At 39.2% G+C, this 18,688-nt stretch overlaps 1 protein-coding gene across 4 annotated transcripts; it reads right to left on the minus strand.

Moving 5' to 3' along the window:
* Nucleotides 1-941: 941 nt before the first annotated feature.
* Nucleotides 942-11,269, minus strand: adad2 (adenosine deaminase domain containing 2). Of its 4 annotated transcripts, none has more exons than XM_071460360.1 (11): nucleotides 11,024-11,269; nucleotides 9,764-9,928; nucleotides 8,558-8,678; nucleotides 7,871-8,009; nucleotides 7,284-7,412; nucleotides 6,436-6,586; nucleotides 4,858-5,028; nucleotides 3,797-4,011; nucleotides 3,244-3,478; nucleotides 1,432-1,564; nucleotides 942-1,252 (listed from the first exon to the last, which is right to left on the minus strand). In XM_071460360.1, exons 2-11 carry the CDS (start codon nucleotides 9,913-9,915, stop codon nucleotides 1,142-1,144), a joined length of 1,557 nt encoding a protein of 518 aa, XP_071316461.1. In that variant the 5' UTR covers nucleotides 9,916-9,928; nucleotides 11,024-11,269; the 3' UTR covers nucleotides 942-1,141. The 4 variants fall into 4 exon arrangements, with proteins under 4 accessions (XP_071316461.1, XP_071316462.1, XP_071316464.1 ...); XM_071460361.1 differs by lacking the exon at nucleotides 11,024-11,269 and adding an exon at nucleotides 10,984-11,006; XM_071460363.1 differs by lacking the exon at nucleotides 11,024-11,269 and adding an exon at nucleotides 10,778-10,800.
* Between the last annotated feature and the right edge of the window lie 7,419 nt (nucleotides 11,270-18,688).

Raw genomic sequence — 18,688 nt, forward strand, 5'->3', positions numbered from 1 at the left:
TTCTTTATGATAAACGGGAGGCTTGTCCAAAATTGGCCATTTGTCTGCTTAAGGTTCTATGTGTTGCTCATTTTCTGGATTCCATCCACACAAAAGATATTTTCAGACTTGTGAAGTCTTCGATATACACTCAATGGCCACTTTATTAGGTACACCTGTACAATCTATTGCAACCCAATACAACAGCTCTGCAATAAATTCTCATTTTACTAATCTTACAAATGTTCAGTTGTTGTTGACTTTTTAAGAAAGCTGATAATGCCTTTATATTTATCAATGAGGTTGCAGTGGGTGACGTTTTACTGGAATGCATTTTAATAAAAGGTAAATATATTTTGTCCACAGAAGACTGAAAGGGTGTACTAAGTAAAGGTGTAGACATTAGAGACATAACTAAAATCTCTGCTACACAAATTCTCCCCCTTACATTTAACAGATAGTATTGATGGGGATATTTTTGCTGCTGTCTTTACTGCATATCGTCTGTCTCACCTTAACACCTGCACAATGTAAACTATTACAAAAAGCTGATAACAGTTACTAGTTCTGCTAAGTCTTACAAAACTTTTCCATTTCTATTTTTAGAGTAGCAGAGAAGTGTGGATTACATTTTATGGTAGCTGCTGATTTGACCTCCTGACCTCAAATACACTGGGCTTGCTGTGGGTAAAACTGTAAACACTATATGTGAGTTAACTCTCAGAAGTGATTTTCATATAATACTGAATTGTAAAACACAAAATAATTACCTGTTCATAACGGCCTCTCCATACCAATGACTGGATGCATAATTTGGTTGGTCCATCAACACAACTTGCTTTGTGGTTAATCAGTATGAGCTTTTGGCGACACGACAGGGTGATAATGTTGCTCTATTTCACTTGACAGGACAGGGAAAATGTTCCCTTTCAGCTCTGGCCTTGAAGCAATGTTTCCACCCACAACTCATTCAAACTGACTACTTTACTGTGGTGCAGAACAGTAGGGTCTTGTTTATTTTTCTCAAACACCTACACAAACTGAAAACAACACAAATGTTATGGATAAAACAAAACCAGAATTACTGTTAAAGGTAATTAGCATACAGAGAACAGAAAACAAAATGTCAAGAGGAACTTGGACAAACTTGCACATGGCCAGTTCAAGCACTAAAGCAATCCACCAGCTTTTTTGAATTCCACGGACCTGCGTGGATGTTGAGAAACTGCTGCTTGACCAGCTCTTTCACTGTCTGGTAGATGACGGCTTCCACCTATAAAACAACAAACCATTAACAACATCAAGCATCACGTCTGTCTAAAAACTTAAGCAAAGGCACTCAAGCTGAATGCACTGCAGATTCATTATTACCACACTTGATAGGTTTACAGTGACGCAGTTCTCAGGAATGAGCACTGAGCATCAATGAGATCATCTACAGCTGACACACACCTTGACGCTGTGGTAGGTGGGAAGATCCAGCAGATAGCTATGTCCACCCAGCTGTGCAACTTGGCGGAAATAACTGTAGAGGGCTCTCTTACAAAGTCTGCTGGAGAAGCCAGGCCCACTCACCGAGGGAGAGCTGGGAAATAATAAAGTGCACCATAACTACTAATCCACTATGGATGTTTCACTTTACATGTATAGATTATCATGTATAAAACACACACACACACACACACACACAGTATAATATGTTAGTACATTTAAAATATTCCAGGTTTGACCACAATAATATGTATTAAATGATATGAGAAGCCATGTGAGCAGATAATTGAATCCTAGGAGGTGGTGTATATTGCAAAAAGTAAGGGTCTTAGTACTGAACCTTGGGGCACTCCTGCGGGAAGGGGATGGGATAAGGATGTTTGAGCTTGCCATGACACACTGAAGGAGTGCCCAGTGAGACAGGGTGATAGGATTCGAACCAAGAAAGCGCTTTGCCCAGTACAGACAGTAGGATGTGGAGGTTCACTGCTGACAGGTCCAGCTTTACTATACTGTTCTTGATTATGTTTCTATGTCCAATACTATTGTGGAGGAGGCAGTCTCTGTTTCAGGGACTTAGCAGTGCCAAACATAAAAATATGTTTCAGCAGACAATTTTTTTTCACCAAAATTGTTAAATGTGGTCTGGCTGAGTGAGAGCATGCAGGGGTTCCCCGCAGGCAGCATTCATCATTGATGCTTACCAATTTCCTGGAGAGGAACCCTGGGGAGTGGATCAGTAGTGCGACTGCCAATGTTGTAAATGAAGGTTTGGGGGAGGTATTGAGTGTGACAGCATTAAAAGACACTTGCATTAGCAGATGCCTGTGCAGGGTGACTGATATCAAATCATTTTAAGGTCTGTTCCAAGACCAATACACTGTCTACAGACCATGATATTCTTCATCCCACTCTAAACTTCTCTTTTTTTTTTTTATTACCAACACATTTTTCATGCAATGGATTCTTGTGGGTGCAAGACAACAATTTTAGGAAAGTATTTATTGCTTTAGAGCTTAAAAAACCATAGCTAAAAGAAGTTAGGGATAATTGGCTTGCTCCTTGTACATCAATTAATTAAAGATGTCTCATGTGGCATAAGCAGCATCTCCTTTCATTTTCACACTTTAATGTTTTTCAGCAGGTGTTCTTGCCATCCTTTCACTTCCTTTTCACCTCCCTCTGCACACTTTTTGTCCTGTATTCTTCCACCACATCAATTCCCGTCTTTTTCAGGAGCCCATTTTTCTTTTTCTATTTTTACTTTATTGTTTGAAACATGCTACAGACCTCAAACTGACACTTTAACCAATGGTGTCGCCTAAAATGAACAGTTCAGGCTGCAGGACAGAAGCTGAAATATGCAGCAACATAGTGAGTGCCAAGCAGGATCTCAAATCTATTTTTGGCTATAATCTCTGCTCAAGGACAACACAGCCTCTAGTGAGAGCTGCGTCTGTGTCACAGTCTAGCTACTGGACATCAGCAGTTGTCTGCGGCCACAAAGCCAAGAGATGGCAGGAACCCCAGGCCTCGCTGAGGCTGTCAAACAAACAAAGTGCATCAGGCTCTGCCAACAGTTTTGTTCTAACCCTGGAACTGGGTGCAGGAATGTGAATGAGGTAAGCTACAGTCAGGTCAAGAGGAGTATGATGCAGGGACAAGAAGATGATACATTATCTTCTTTTCTTAAAAATACTGAAACTTGAAATATCATGCAGTTTCCTAGAAGACAGCATGCAGAAGGTATTGTGCAATGCATCCACATCTTACCCATCAATGATGAAGCCCTTGCTACTGTCCAGAACTTCTATATCCTTGTCACCAAGGCACCAGTTGATGCTGAGGTCATCATGCTTCTGGTGGGTCACAACAGGCCCCACGTAATCGCCACAGAGAAAGAAGATGTTGTGTTTCTTGTAGGATGGCGGCAGAAAGTGCTCCCACCCATCACCCAGTCGCTTGTTGGTGATGTCAGACACTTCCTCATTAGAGAACATCTGGCCTCCTAAATCAACAAAATAATCTCAGTATGTTCTCTTGAATCTTACAGGAATTTACAAAGACACAGGTGAAAGAAGTTAACCCATGTAATATTTGAAAATTCCTTTAAGTGACCATTACAGCTGGTAAATATTTAATAACTTCCTAAACATCAGCATTAGAAGTTCACTGTGTTAACAAACACCATCCTAAGCTAACTTTATTGTGACCAACTGAAATTAATAGCACATTTAAATACACCTGTACAGATATCGAACTCTTTCCAAGAAAGCAAACAGGAATAATTCCCAAAATGCTGAACAATTGCTTTGAGGCTCTTTACCTAACACCATGCTGGTGATGTAGAGGGGCTGAATGAAGTGGCTCAGTAAGGCACCCTGAACCCCAGTGATAGTCCAGCTGCACAACTTGTCACTACCAGACATGCAGCAGACTTTGGCACCCCAGAGACTTGGGTCTAGGTAGGCTATAGGGATCAGCAGGCCCTTGGCATGATACTGCAGCTTCAACGCGGTCCAAGTGTTGTTCGCGGAGCCCCTAAGCACGACATTACATTGTATTTTACTCATTTAGGCATTCTCACCCACAACAAAAATTCAGGATTACTCTTAATTACAAGCACACTTACTGTATCAGCCAAAGAAATGTAAACCACAGATATTCAAACTACTGTACTCCAACAGTTTACTCACAAAATATACTGTGCATTACATCTAAATTAAAAGCAAAATATGAATTAACTCTAGAAGAGATAATCCAATTTCCAGGTCTGATCACTTTAAGGAAATGTATTGACAGGTTGATAATGCGTGTTTTCCAACATTTAGGATGCCACTGAATGTACAAGTCAAATTTATATTTTTGGAATTAAATCCTTAATTTCTATTACAGAAAGGCATTAAACACACACACTGCAAAATACTTACTAAACGATGCACACAAGACAAGACAAATATGTACACTCAATGGGCACTTTAGCACCAATAATACAATCCAATACAACAGCTGCAACTGCCATAACATCTGTCTTTATGAAGTTTCTAATGTTGAGCTTCTGGTTTCATTGTTGGAAATGTGTAAAACGCTGTACAGGATTATATTATATAGAAAAGCATGTCTAATTTTTTTGCCCTTTCCATTTACTTAAATGAATATTTGAAGAAGTAGTACAGCACCACTAACTATGGCCTCAGCTTAAACATATAATTCAATTAACACCCCTAGGACAGTGTGAAAGAAGTTTTGCATTTATAGGCATCAAAAATAGACTTTATGGGAGCACAGTTGTATTGGATTGCATCAGACTGTACGGCAAAGCCAAATAAAGTGGCCACTGAGTGTATTTTGAAGCAGGCAAAACAAGGGAAAAACAGATTGCTGTACTTGAAGTAGAAGTTCTTAGCAGCTCCTTCAGGACACTGATTGGTGTAGAGATGCAGGCTGATCTTGGGTTTGAGCTGAAGCTGGTGGCTGTCTACACTGCTCTCGAAAATACAATTCTCCTTGGCATTTGGATCAGCATCAAAGAACAGCAGAAGCTGCTTGTACAGAAACCTAAACACAAGCCAGAAAATACCATTCTCAGTTTGAACCACACCAGCATCTCAATGCACCAGAGGCACTATCAATGGCACAGAAAAGTCGGTGAGCCGATCCAGACTGTCTACTACAACAAGATATGAAAAGGCATGTCATGACTTCATCTTTACTATTAATGAGAAAAAATGGAACATTTGAAGTTAATATTTTGGAAATTAGAAGCTGGGGCATTTTGCATTAGAACAAATCCAAAGTTTAAATGTGCAACTACAATGCAGATTAAGTATTTGGACAGTTACACATGTTTTCTTCTTCATTTAATTTGAAATAAAATATTGAAAGTGCCAAGTCTCAGTTTTAGTTCGAATAGCCTTATGTCAGTATTGAAATAACTGTGTGTGAGATATAGTTCTTTTAACACTGAGTGTCCAAAACTTAGCTGTTCAGACATAATAGGTCACTTGGCTACTCAATGGTTCTTGGGCAGCTGTGTATTGTTTCCACATTGGTTCATGCACACAGCAGCTCACACATGGCTCAGAGCTGATAGAGTTGCCATTTAAATTCAGGTGGAATTATGACTTGTCTACCAATATTAGGGGTAAAGAGTTGACCATTACCTGTGAAAAAGATTATAATGAGGCACAAAAAGGTAACAATTTATTAGATGCCAATCCAATAACTACCTAAATGTCAAATTATCTTTCTTAAAAAGCAAGAGTACATAGAAAAGTTAGAAAACACCAAAAGACTTGGTAGGCTGAGGAGCACAAGTCTTTCATAGTGACGAAAAAGCCCTTTATAACCGTAAGGCAGTACTAGGTGATATGGCCTATAAATAATATTGCAATATTTTTAGGCTATATTGTGATACACAATTTATATCTCGATACGTTGACGTCTCCTCTAAATGACTTGATGATCCTAGTCTTAGCAAAATCTGTCTGCATTAAAACGTTCTTGTTTACTGTTTATTCATTAGTAGTTTCTATTGGAACAATTTAAAAATTGCAAAAAGGGGGAAATCACAACCAAGTTAAAGAACATCACCTTCTGGGGATGTCTGTGGATCAAATACTTCAGGCTGTCAATGACTGCAAAGGATTTTCCACAAAATTGAATTGAATTGCTTCTCAACCTTTAAACTTTAGACACTATGTGTTAAGAGGACTTTATTTCCCACATAGTTCTTTCTATTTTGATGTAAACCTATTCAAATAAAAACTGATATTTGGTAGAGCAGGGACCTTTGAACAAAAATGGACTTCATTCATGGACAGATCCCAATCTTATCAGAATTGATGGAAACAGTTGTTTGACTGTAACGAATGTTTGGAAAACTGCTTAAATAAAAAGTAAAAAACAAAACTAACAGAACTGACACTTGAGAGTTTAAAGAAAAGTCATATTAGTACTTTGTACCTTAGGAGAGCCCGTCTGGCGATAATGATGGCGTGGCAGTCATGGACCATTGTACCATTATAACAAAGCCACTTGCTACAGCTTGAACGGCCAGCTCCCATTGCCACTACCTTGTAATGCTCATATGGATGGCCTTCTGTATCCAACACATCTGTGGAGGAAATTAAACTATTTTTCATTCAAATGTACTATGAATTGATAGCTTTAGCTTATACTAACTGCTTGAGACAAGACAACAGAGATAGGATCAAAATGGAGACGGACATGTGAAGGACATTTAACTATGAGGTGAGCCAGAGCAACAAGCAATGACGCATGTTTAACAATACATTTTGATAGCCTGAACAGAATATAAAGGTCTAGAAGCTAGCAAGAGTGAAATGCCATTCATATGCCATCCTCATCAGTCTCCATTCAAACCAGCTCGTGACTAAGGACTCACAGGTCACAATCAGGCAGATTTTGTTGAATAAGAGAAGAAAAAAATAACCATCTGACTGCACCATTAGATGAAAGAAATTGTAGCTCACTCGCCTGTGATTTCATTAACATTTCTTTATAATTCACCATGACATGTTTTTTCATGCTGGAGAACCTTCACGATCCTCACTAGAATTTAAAATAAGCATTTCCAGTCATTTAACATGCTATTGCAATAATGACCTGTCATCAGCAAAGGCCAGTTTATGAATTTCTAGACACTTAAGGTAAAAGATTCTTTGTTCTCTTTAGCAGTGTTCAAGTGATTACTGATTTAAAAAAACATTTAAAAAGAAGTAAAATCTTAGAAAAACTGGTCATTCAATAACTTAACTATTTTAATGACCCAAGGTGTACAGGTATCTTACCCCTTATTAAGACAAATGCTGCCATGTGGCTCTTGCAGCCGTGGAAATCAGGACACATCTTCAGGAGGCTGTCAAACTTCTCACTACTTATTGCTGCCATGTGATTCTTGTGCCAGTCAGTTCGCCAGACTGTAAGATAAGAATCCAAACAATAAGGCAGCTGGTAGTTTATTGGAGTTTATTCCACATCAGTGTGAGTTTGACCAGGACAGAGAATGAATGAGGGTCCTCAAAGTGACAGGCACACCAACAATCCAGATGTCAAGATGAGTCAGAGTGTAGGGTTTGACTGTGGCTTTGAGGTAGGACAGAGCATTTCTTCACTACCCTGTAGGCCACAGTAGCACCAGAGAGTTGAACTTGTGTAGTGTAGTGAAGAAAAGCTGAGCAATGTGGAAAAACTTGGGAACACTAGCTGCAGAGCTTTGTTCAGAGATGCTGAATGTTTTGAGCAGCAGCACACTGACCACAAATTCATGATGATTAAAGCAATGGTCAGAGTGACAGCTCAAATCTGATTTTATGCATGTTCAGACTAGAATTAAAATACTGAATGCTAACATCCCACAGTGTGACTTCTACTGCACCTTCAGCCTTTGTGCTCTTGTCTTGATTCTGGGAGTCATTCATCTGGTCCAGGAGGAGCTCTTCATCCAGGAATATGCTTTCAGCAGGTGACATACCAGGGAGAGAGAGGACAGTTGCTTCATCATCTGAGTTTTCATCCTTAAAAAACAAACAAACAAACAGAATCATCCTGGTGGTTTTCTTCCCTTATCAACCTTGAACATATTTCTCTAATCTTAATATAGGAAAGCATGTTGTCTAGACTGTCAGTCCATACTGTTGGAAAAGTAATGAGACAAGACGGATGGTGTAATGTGGGATATAAATACTGAGAATGTATATCTGTTGTTCACCGCTTAAATGACAAGGCGGGTGGCTGCAGATGGTTTGGATCACCTCCAGTTAGCTGGATAATGGTATCAAACACTGATGTACTTGCAGGTAAAGTAATGTGCTGTTAATTATCACAGATCTTGACATTTAACATATTTTCTGATATGACGTAATGCCATCATTTATTCCCATATCATTTCAGTTTGTCTATGAAGGACACCTTCCATGAAAAGCAGATAATTACATACAAGACTGCATATAGGGTTTTCACGCCTGGATATTGGCCACTGGAGGTGATAAACTGAGTCTGACTGATACTGTCATCTCACCTACTAAAAGTTGAGGAAAATTCTGACTGACTTTAATTTCTGTACCTCGTCTCCCATCGGAACTTCGTCTTCGAGTTTGGAGTTGGAAGTCCTATCCATGTCACCTTCTTCAGAAAGTAAAGCCCCTCTTGCTTGGCCATGGTTTTCAGAAGCATGCACATCTTTCCTAAGAGGGTAACAAACAGTGACCACAGGAAAAAGATCAAAACGGCTGATCATTCAAAATGTCTGGATGGATGGAAATGAATGTTTACACATCCCAAAGTAACACAACAATAACAGAGTGAATAAGCAAACAACATGTAAAATTTAACATGGTTGCTATTATTTTCAAAAATTTCCCCACCCCCATTTGAATTAACAGCAGTTGCATTCCTGAAAACATTTCAGACATGCTTTCAACACATATGCAAAAAAAAAAACAAAAAAAAAAAAACACCTAGATGACAAGTACAAAGCAGGGTTAGGGTTTTAGGGTGAGATTCAAGAGTGAGGGTTAGGGTTCTCCCGCATGTTTCATGAGAGGCATGAAAGAATAGCCTGTGTACTCACAAATGAGATCACACAGCTTCAGTTACATTTCAGGTGTTCAGCTGAAAACCTCTGAAAGATTTCCAGGACATTTTAATAATATCTTTAATTAAAGGTAGAGTTGTGATTGCCAATAGACAGAGGAAGAAAACAAAAGGGGAAAAAAAGAACGACAACGACAACAAAGGCAACAAAGCAGATTCAAGAACATGACAAGCGTCACAACCAAATGAGCCACTGGGTTGTCCACTGTCCTGAAACTAATTAATGAGATCCACTAACTGACAGTGTCTGTGCCCAATTTGGACTGGACACACTTGCCAGCAGGCTCCTCACCTGCCTGCTCTGAAACCTCAGTAACAAGCAGTCATGACTTTAAAAAAGCCAAATCGCTGTTGGTAAAGAAACAGTTACAGCTTGATTTTATTGACCTGAGCTTTATAGTGCGCTCTCAATAATTTCCTCTGAGGTGAAGATAATGTTTAAGTCTGTCCCAATGTAAGAGTGAGAATAGTGACAGTCCATCTGTCATGTATAAAGACAGGATGAATATGTCCCCACTGTGATGTGCCTAAAATTTGAGCTCTGAATATTTTTTTGTCAACTACTACACCAGGAACACATAAAAATGTCTAATCTCTTATTTAGAAAAATGTACAATTAGCCATAAGCTGGTTGTTTTACAGTAGTAGAGTTATTCTAACTGCCATGTTTCATTACCTCAGCCTAGAAGCACCGCTGTAAACGGGTACATCATCTGTCCGGGGGGCTCGAGGACACTGAAGATGCAAGCTTGGCTCGAAGTCTGCTAGAGACTGAAAATTAGCAGCACCTCTTCTTGGACTGTATTTAAATGCTTCTTGATCCTCCATGCTTTTCTGCAACCTGTAGAAAAAGGTAATAAGTAAGCAAGACATTTGACTATATTGGCATTTTAACTATGTAAATATAGTCAATCAAATGTCTCTATTTACAACTGTACCACAATTTCAAACTTTTGTTTTTACTCGAGAGTCACTTGCACTAAATTTGCTTGCTATTTCAATTTCAGGGGGCCAAACCTATAGTTTTTAATAATACAAACTATTATGGATTACTGCTGAGGAAAACATAACGAGACAGGGTTAAAAATACATAGTATGTATCACCTGGCATGCCTAATTTTGGAAAAACATGTTTTTGCATATATTGGCTAATGAAGCCTGTCAATACTAAACTTACTTCAAGTTTACTTCAACCAAGACTGAACCAGCTAGAGGAGATGAGCACAATAAAAATATTATATTTGCAAACAAAAAGTCAAATTTACTCATGAGCTGACAACATTACTGAATCACTAAAATTATCACCACACAATATGGAAGACAGATTAATTGCTGAAGTAAGAGGATTTTCTGTATTTTCCTGATCTGCATCGTTTTTAATATCTTAAGATTTTTGATAGTTGGACCAAAAAGAAAAAAAAAATGTTTGGAAACATTGATGGGCATAGTTACTATTTTCTGTCAATCTTAAGCCAAATGATTAATCGAAAAAACTAAACAAAACAACAACCAAACAACTAACCAACAATAAAGTGTCGCCTTATTTGACCTTTAACCTGTGCTTAGCCCAGTAATAGGGTTCAGGCAGCTACTGTAGGCTAATCGATTAACGCATGATAACACCTGCTTAAATGCTTTCTTTCTCAATGCCAAAAATCATATTAAAAACTTTCAGCGTTTGAAAACAAACCTGTGAAACCAGACTTTTAACTAAACATCACCCCCTTTCTTTCGTTTTCACCGATAAAAAAAAACAACTTTGCTAATGCTAATGTTACATTTTTTAGCTAGCGTTGGCGTGTTTCGTTCGTCTCCAGCCCTGTTATTCTTACAGAAAACACAAGCAATGTACCGTTTCACACCGACTTTGACTGAGGTAAAACAGGTTTAACTTACAAATAAACAAATAAACCGCCACATGTTGCTCAAACTTTACCTTCACTCTTTCTGTGCTCCTCAAGGCTGAGAAAGAAGAGGTGTTGTGTCGTCGCGGTTGCGTCCAGCCGTCTGAATCCAGAGCCGTATAAAGTTTGTGTTGTGTAGAAACTAACTTTGGAGGCAAGTAAAGGAGGGAACATAAATTATATATTGGTTGATATTGTGGTGTTGCAATTAGTATAAATTGAGTGTTTCTTGTTGAAGGTTAAACAATAAAAAGAAAGTTGCTGCTTAAGTTTCCACTCTGACTTTAACATGTCCACTAATGCCAAAAGTATACGGACACCTGAGAATTTCAGCCATAGGCCTCCTGTGATTGTTGTGAGTCTATAGAGCACCCTCCACTACTCTTCTGAGAAGGCTTTCCACAACATTTCTGAACCTGGATGCAGGGATTTTCTCCCATTTGGCCACGATTTGGGCAGCGATGCTGGGCGACAAGCCCTGGCTTCTGCAGTTCATTCTAAAGGTTTTAAATGGGAATGACGCCAGGGCCTGTATTTATCAAACCTCTAAGAACGACACTACAGAATGCTCTGAAGTCCCAACTAAAGAGTGAAAATGTCTTTGTTGTGTGAGGGATAAAACACATTTATCAAGTGACTTCCTAATAGTGACAGGGAAGTGAAAAAGTCACTTTTCAGTCCAGCTCGGTTCAACCACCAATGGCCTTTGTGCACACCTTGTATTCAAACATATATAAGACTGGGCCTTCCTAAGATAATGTGTGCTGCAGTATTAAGATTTCCTTCAAATGGGATTAAGAGGCCCAACTTCAGCCATGAAAAACAGCTCCAAACCAAAGGTAGACAAAAATATCCTTTTGACCATATCATGCTGTGTAAGTGCTGTGCAAGTATTGTACATACCCTGAGCTATTTTAATGGTGTCACTTTACATGTTCCCCATGTGTGATGGTTACAATGGGCTGTTGAAGGATGGATGTATGTGTAAAATGTAAGAAATATCATAGTTTCAGATCTCTGTTTGCATGGTGATATCTGTGTTGATGTCACCATTTTGATGGAATTTAGATTGAATCTGGGAAATGTGAGGAAATGAAAGGGCAGATCCGTCATGTTTTATGTATAGCCGCAGTAAATAAGCAAATAGGTACAGAATGGTTTGATGATTTCTATGAATTTTAAATCTGCAGTGCTGCACACACACATACAAAAACTCATTCACACCAATATGAACACCAAAAGCAAATAATGGAAAACTCCCGTGACGATATGAGTATGCAGTTGTCGGAATTAAACCTTACACATACACACACATACATATGCACACACACACATACACACACACACACACACACGCACACACACACACACGTCTAAGCAATGTCATTATTTGCAGCAGAGAAATGTTCCCCTGGTCATTGTGAAACTCAAGACTGAACTCTATTTCACTTCACCTCAAAAGAAAGGCTTCAGATCCTTCTTGCCTGAGCCAAATGAGACTGTCTTATGAGAGAAAGAGAGAGAGAGAGTGTGTGTGTGTGTGTGTGTGTGTGTGAGTGTGTGCATATGTCTTGGTGTGTCTGCGTCTCACATGAGACTGTGAAATGTTAAGTCACTCCCATCTCAAGAGAGCCTGCTGAGGCGCAATGGAAACTATCCCATGTGTCATCTTCATTTTAAATACCACCTATCCCCTCCTGGCTCCCCTCTCTTTGTCTCTGTCTGTTCCCCTTTCTCTCCCTTGCTACGTCTCTTTTTTTTGCTTTCACACCCACGTACTCGCTGACTGGCTGAGAGATTTCCCTGTTTATTTTTTAATGGAAAATAATGAAACAGTGGTGGCATACTGAAAACCACAGAGCTCAATTCAATATGTTTTTTTTTTTTCTGCTCAGGGACACTGTTCCCCAAATACATTGTCACAGCTTTTGTGTTGGAATATGGACAAGCAAAACCGTGAAATGCTGAGCCCGTTGACAATTTTCCTAAACATATGTTGTTATGTGCATGTGTGGAGAGTGTGACTGTGTTGGTGTGCTTGCATGTGTGTGTCTATGTGTGAAAAAAAACACCACTATGCACTTTCAGGGATAACACTGTGATGTATTAATTTATGTTAATTAACACTGGAAACAAAAACTTGAATTTCGACCAATTAGATTTTCCCTCTGTGATTTCTCCTACTGATGTCCACCATGTGTAGCTACTACCACATGCTCAGTATTGGATTTTACAGTATCCCCTAAAAGAAATACATGATCCAATAGCAGATACAATGGCAATTTAGAAACATCAGAAGCATTTACATATATTGTTTGCACCAAAATGTGAGCTTTATATTATATATGTATGTACTCCTCATGTTATTTCATCTAATTCTTTGACTTTTGTACACTGTGGGGCTGTTATATGGATATTGTGGAAGCGTTCCTTTCACTATAAAATAGTATGACATTTATGATGATTAGTGGCATATTTGCCATTATTTACTATGTCTTTAAAAGCATGATAAAAAAATAAAGCTCTGAGAGCTCGGCAATGTATTGCTTATCACAGGAAGTAAAAGATTTCCAGCTCACTAACATCTGTGTAACTCAACACGAGCAGCTGTGTCTGATTCAGTCTGCTCGTTTAATTCTGCTGGGAGCTGTTTGGTGCAAGAGTGACATCAGTCTGGGTGATTGTGTCCTCCAAAAAAAAAAAAAGAAAAAGAAAACTTCAACGTACTTGCACAGCATATCCCTCTTATTCACACTTAACTATCACGGACTTGCTGGTGAATAAAATATGAAATTTGGAAATGTGAAACTGATTTCCAACTGGGTCACTACCTCCATGCACAACTGAGCAGGGATAATTGGACATTCATATTTTTTTACTAAATGAATTTGACAGGCTTTTCCCCAGGCCCACCACTAGAGGGTAAAAGTCCTCTGCTCACGCACACTCTCAGTTTATTTCTGATGCTCACACATGACCTACAAATCAGCAGGATCAGACAGGGGAGACAGAGCGAGTGAGAGAGAAAGAGAGAGAGAGAGAGAGAGAGAGAGAGAGAGGTGTAAAGGATCCAGCTTTCCCAAAAATCATTTTCTCCTTATGATATCATCCAATTCTTCTTTTTCTTCTTCATTATATTAGGATTATTAGTAGCTGTAACAGCGGTGCAGGCTAATATTACCAATCAAACAGTATATGGAGCTTGGATATGAAACAATGCACTTTTAGCAAATATTAGAGGACAACAAGAGGCCACACTGTGGCTGATGCAAACCTGTACAGTCAATAGACTATTTCACATATCAAAAGGTAATAGGCAGTGATGAGAAGTGACACGGGCATTGACATTATATGTAGGAAACCTTTTTTTGAATGCATATAAATTGGACACAAAACATTTCAAGTGGTTACTCAATTCATGGGAGTCAAAGATTTAAAAAAAATATATTGGAAATGTATTTCAGTTAGTGGGTGGATCAGTAAAAAAGACAGACATTCTTTGAGTTTTCTTTGAGTTAAATATTTTGACAACTGTTGGACGGATTGCCATGAAATTAGGTTCTCACATTCAATTTGTGACCCTTAACTTTTCCTCCAGTATCATCAGGCCCCGTTCCTCGCAAATACCAGATTGATCCAGATTATAATGTAGACATTTTGACATGAATTAGGGTTTTTTGGTTCTTTCAAGATGCTTTAAAACTCATGTGGAACCATTATCAGAGCAAGGAGTCCTTAAACCCAAACCTATACTTTTAATGATAAAATATAGCCCACTACAAAATAAAAGTTTGCATTTTAAAAAGGAACCAATCCAAATGTAATTTGAAATACTGAGAACAAGGAAAAAAAACAACAAAAAAAGCATAAACTCAACTAAAATATTTTGATGGTTAAAAGACAAATGGAGTCAGAACATATTTAATTTAATATGACATTGAAATGGGAAAAAAGTCGTTTGAAAACGTACAGTCTCCAAAGTAAAAGTTGCATGTCCATTGGGAATCGCCACCACCTCTCTCATGCACCCAGACTAACAGCAGTGAAATCCAGGAGCACACACAGGAACAAAACAGCTATCACATGTAACTGTACTAAGCCATTTATATGACTTCTGATCTGATCTGGTTTCAACCCTCTACTTTGTTTCAAAATAAGAGCACACGATTACTTATGATAACTTCATCCAGGACTGACAATAACTGCTTTCAGCTGGAAGTTGCTGAGTGAGTTAGCTGGATGAGAATAAACAGGATTATTTTAGCCCGATAACAGCATGTTTGCCTGAATTAATTAAACCAAATTTGAAGAACAGGGCTCAGGTCGAAATGTGCCCAGTAGTTTGCTTTATTACCAAATACAGATATGAAACAACAATGACATTCCCATCAGCCTTGGCTGTACTTTAGTGCTAGTTAGCAATGTTAACATGCTAACACTATGATGGTGAACATGGTGAATAAATTACCTGCTAAGCATCGGCCTGTTAGAATTGTCAATGATAGCATGTTAGCATGCTAACACTAGTATTTAGCTCAAGTCACTGCTGCTGCATGACTGCAAGTACAGTCATGGACCTGCTAGCATGGCAGACAGATGACAGTCTTGTTAAAACTAGTTCCTATGGAACGGTCCATGGTTCTTGTTTAACCACGTGTTATGTAGGCTACTTAGTATTTCATAATCTCGCTCCCTCTTCCAAATTATTGCTGGTAGAGGTACTTTGTATCTATCAGAGATTTCTTAGTGTTTAGATAATTAGCTTAGACGATTTAATTTGCTCCACACTTGATTAAAATCACATCACATATGACAGATTATCAAAAGCCTAATGTAATGTTGTACCTCTGATATTTCAACAGACAAGTACAAATAAGACAGCAACGCGTGTGGTAAAGACTATCACATAAAAAAGACTGGTGTATGTACTTGAATTTCAGAATGATGTATGTATGTGGATGATCTGTGTGTGTGTGTGTGTGTGTGTCTGCGACTGTGAATAAAGAGCTAGACAGGTTGTTGCGTGCACACTCAACACAACACCTGTGTTGTCTTTTAATCTCATGAAAGGCAGTGGATTGTAGAGACAGCGAGATCAAGCTCTTTCACCAGAGCATGGAAGAAAGAGACTGGTGTTGATTCTGTTTTCTGATGCGCTGCCATCCAACTGTGCCAGGCAGAATCTCAAAAAGGAGACGGCTACTGATATTAGGGTACACACAGTGGTCCTAATAACAGCTAGCAGAAAGAGAGCACCGACACATACTGAGCTGGCATCTAAATCTAATCTAGGAGGAGGGTCAGAACAAAAATCGATTATGCACCGATTTTCATTGTTCCTCCACACCTTTTTTCCCAGGAGATAGAAACTGAAGGGTTGGGAGTTTATAAGTACACAGTAGAAGACCAATGCTGCTCAGCACCCCTTCTCTCTTTATCTCCTATACAGTCTCCCCTGACTCTCTGTAGCTGCTGCCTCATGCATCTTTAAAAGATGAGAGGGTGGCTCCACTTTCTCACGCCATGTATGACGAGGAGGGAAAAAGAAAAAAACAGGAGACAGATGAAGGAGAAACAGTAGGTAGCGGCACGCTGAACCCACACGCCATATAGACGCACTGTACTACTGTATATTTATAAAAAACTTAATCACCCTTTGTGTCTCTTTTTTCTGTGTCGTGAGTTATTCCCCACAACACAGAAATTTCATGCCGCTCTCGGTGAATCTCATCAGGATAATTATTCGCACACAGGCATCCGAGGCATGAGCATCTGCCTCTCCTTCTGTTGACCTCCCCCTGCCTCCCCCTCATTTTTTTCTTTTCCATCCTCCTCTCCTTCCCTCTCCTCTCCTCTCCTCTCCTCCCCTCTCTAACACACCTTTCACTTCTTTTCCCATCCTCGTCGTCTTTCCCCAACTGCTGATCTTCTCTCCTCATGCTCGAGCCATTTCTTTGTTAACTGGAGCATCTCTTCCATTTATTATCCACTTCACAGTCTTTGCAAATTGCAGACATATTCTGCATATATTCAAAAGGGAGAAGAATTGGTGCAAGAGGGGAATAAAGCGGAGATGAAAGGTGGCAGGGAGAACAGAGCAGATTTGCAGAGATGTTTAGAGGAAACATGGGTAAAAAAAATATAGGTCATACCAAAAATGTTGCAATCAAAGTTGTATTCAAACCCGGCTACTGTATAGTCAACATTTCTTAAGTATTAGAAAACATATGCACTTGTGAGAGAGTAAAAATAGACAGCGGATACGCAGTAGCCTGTGCAGTAAACTATGTGATCTGTGCATTAGCAGAACATCCGGCTGTGAGTCGTAGTTGTATCATATTACATATAATCACTGCCCGGTGAAAGCTTTTATCTCCAAAATGTAATTTATTTTATGAACTATGAAGAACAGATTTCTATTTTTCTTTCTTGATGACAAAACATTTCTGATATTAAAGATTACAGATTCATAAATCTAAGAGACTGGGGAGTTTTCTCATTTCTCTCAGCTTAAGTGGAGTTATGAGGTTTACATACAACAGAGACGATGGCCACCACCGTACAGCTCTGTATATGTGCCTTACTGTAATGGAATCAATATTACTGTAGAGGTATGTAGACTCTTATCACACGATCACAGTACTTTCCTCAAAGCATATATGGTTGACCAATCCTGACCTTTTATTATAGCATTTAAGATGATAGCTGTGTCTGTGTGGGTGGGGCCAACACATTACTGACCAGAGACATTGCCAGGAATCCAAGAATCACATTAACCAGAGAAGTGACTCCCACTTATGAAACCTCATCCTCTTGCTGGCCCGATGTAAAAAACCAACTCACTCTGTTGCCATTTCAAGGAAAAGCACAAAGGTGGTTTGACTACACTCCCTAAAAAGCAATGAATGATGTGACAAATGCATGGTCGGTCAGTGCTATCACTTATGTCCTGTTGCCAGTCCAAGCTTAGTCTTGCTGTTTTAAGATCTGTTGACACTGCACAAAGCAAGATAAGTAAAAGTCAACATGGCCATCCTGCTGTCAAGCTGGCAAAATTACAGCCGGGATTTGCTGACGATGTAAAAAGCGTGTTTTTCGACGTGAATCCGTGTGCTCGCAGATTGTACCCTGAGAGTGTGCCTCACAGTTTTTAGCAAGGCTGGTGGCATGGCTCTAAGGATGGCGATGTTGGTCTGTCCACCAGTTTAGTTCCAACTGAAATATCTCATCAGCTGTTGGATGGATTTGGATGAAATATTTTACAGACAGTCATCTGTTGTGGTCTCTAGAACCTATACCTCACAAGCTGCCTTGAGACCATGTATGTTGTGATTTTGTGCCATACAAATAAGACTGTATTTAATTTAAATAACATGAGCTGATTTAGCTCAAATAATCACTGCACCAAAGCCGCTAATATGGCTGTAGACTGTAGTCTTGTCTTGTGTTAATCCCACCTAGCCCTCTTTCCTCTTGTGTATCTTTAAGGCCACAACAGCCATATATTTCAGGCCTGTTCTAACGCATCACTGTCTTCACCTTCCATACTTGCTATATATCCTTGTTACACCCAGTTGCATCTGTTGGCACATTTCTCTGGCACATGTGCTATAAATAGCAAAATGGCATCAGCAGTGAATCTGTTTCTCTGTTAGAGCGCTTTGAAATAATTGCAACATACCATACACTGGGCTTGG

The sequence above is a fragment of the Trachinotus anak genome, unplaced genomic scaffold (genome assembly GCF_046630095.1).
Source record: "Trachinotus anak isolate AG129_WGS33_773 ecotype Australia unplaced genomic scaffold, CSIRO_AGI_Tana_v1 ptg000024l, whole genome shotgun sequence".
Classification (NCBI taxonomy): domain Eukaryota; kingdom Metazoa; phylum Chordata; class Actinopteri; order Carangiformes; family Carangidae; genus Trachinotus; species Trachinotus anak.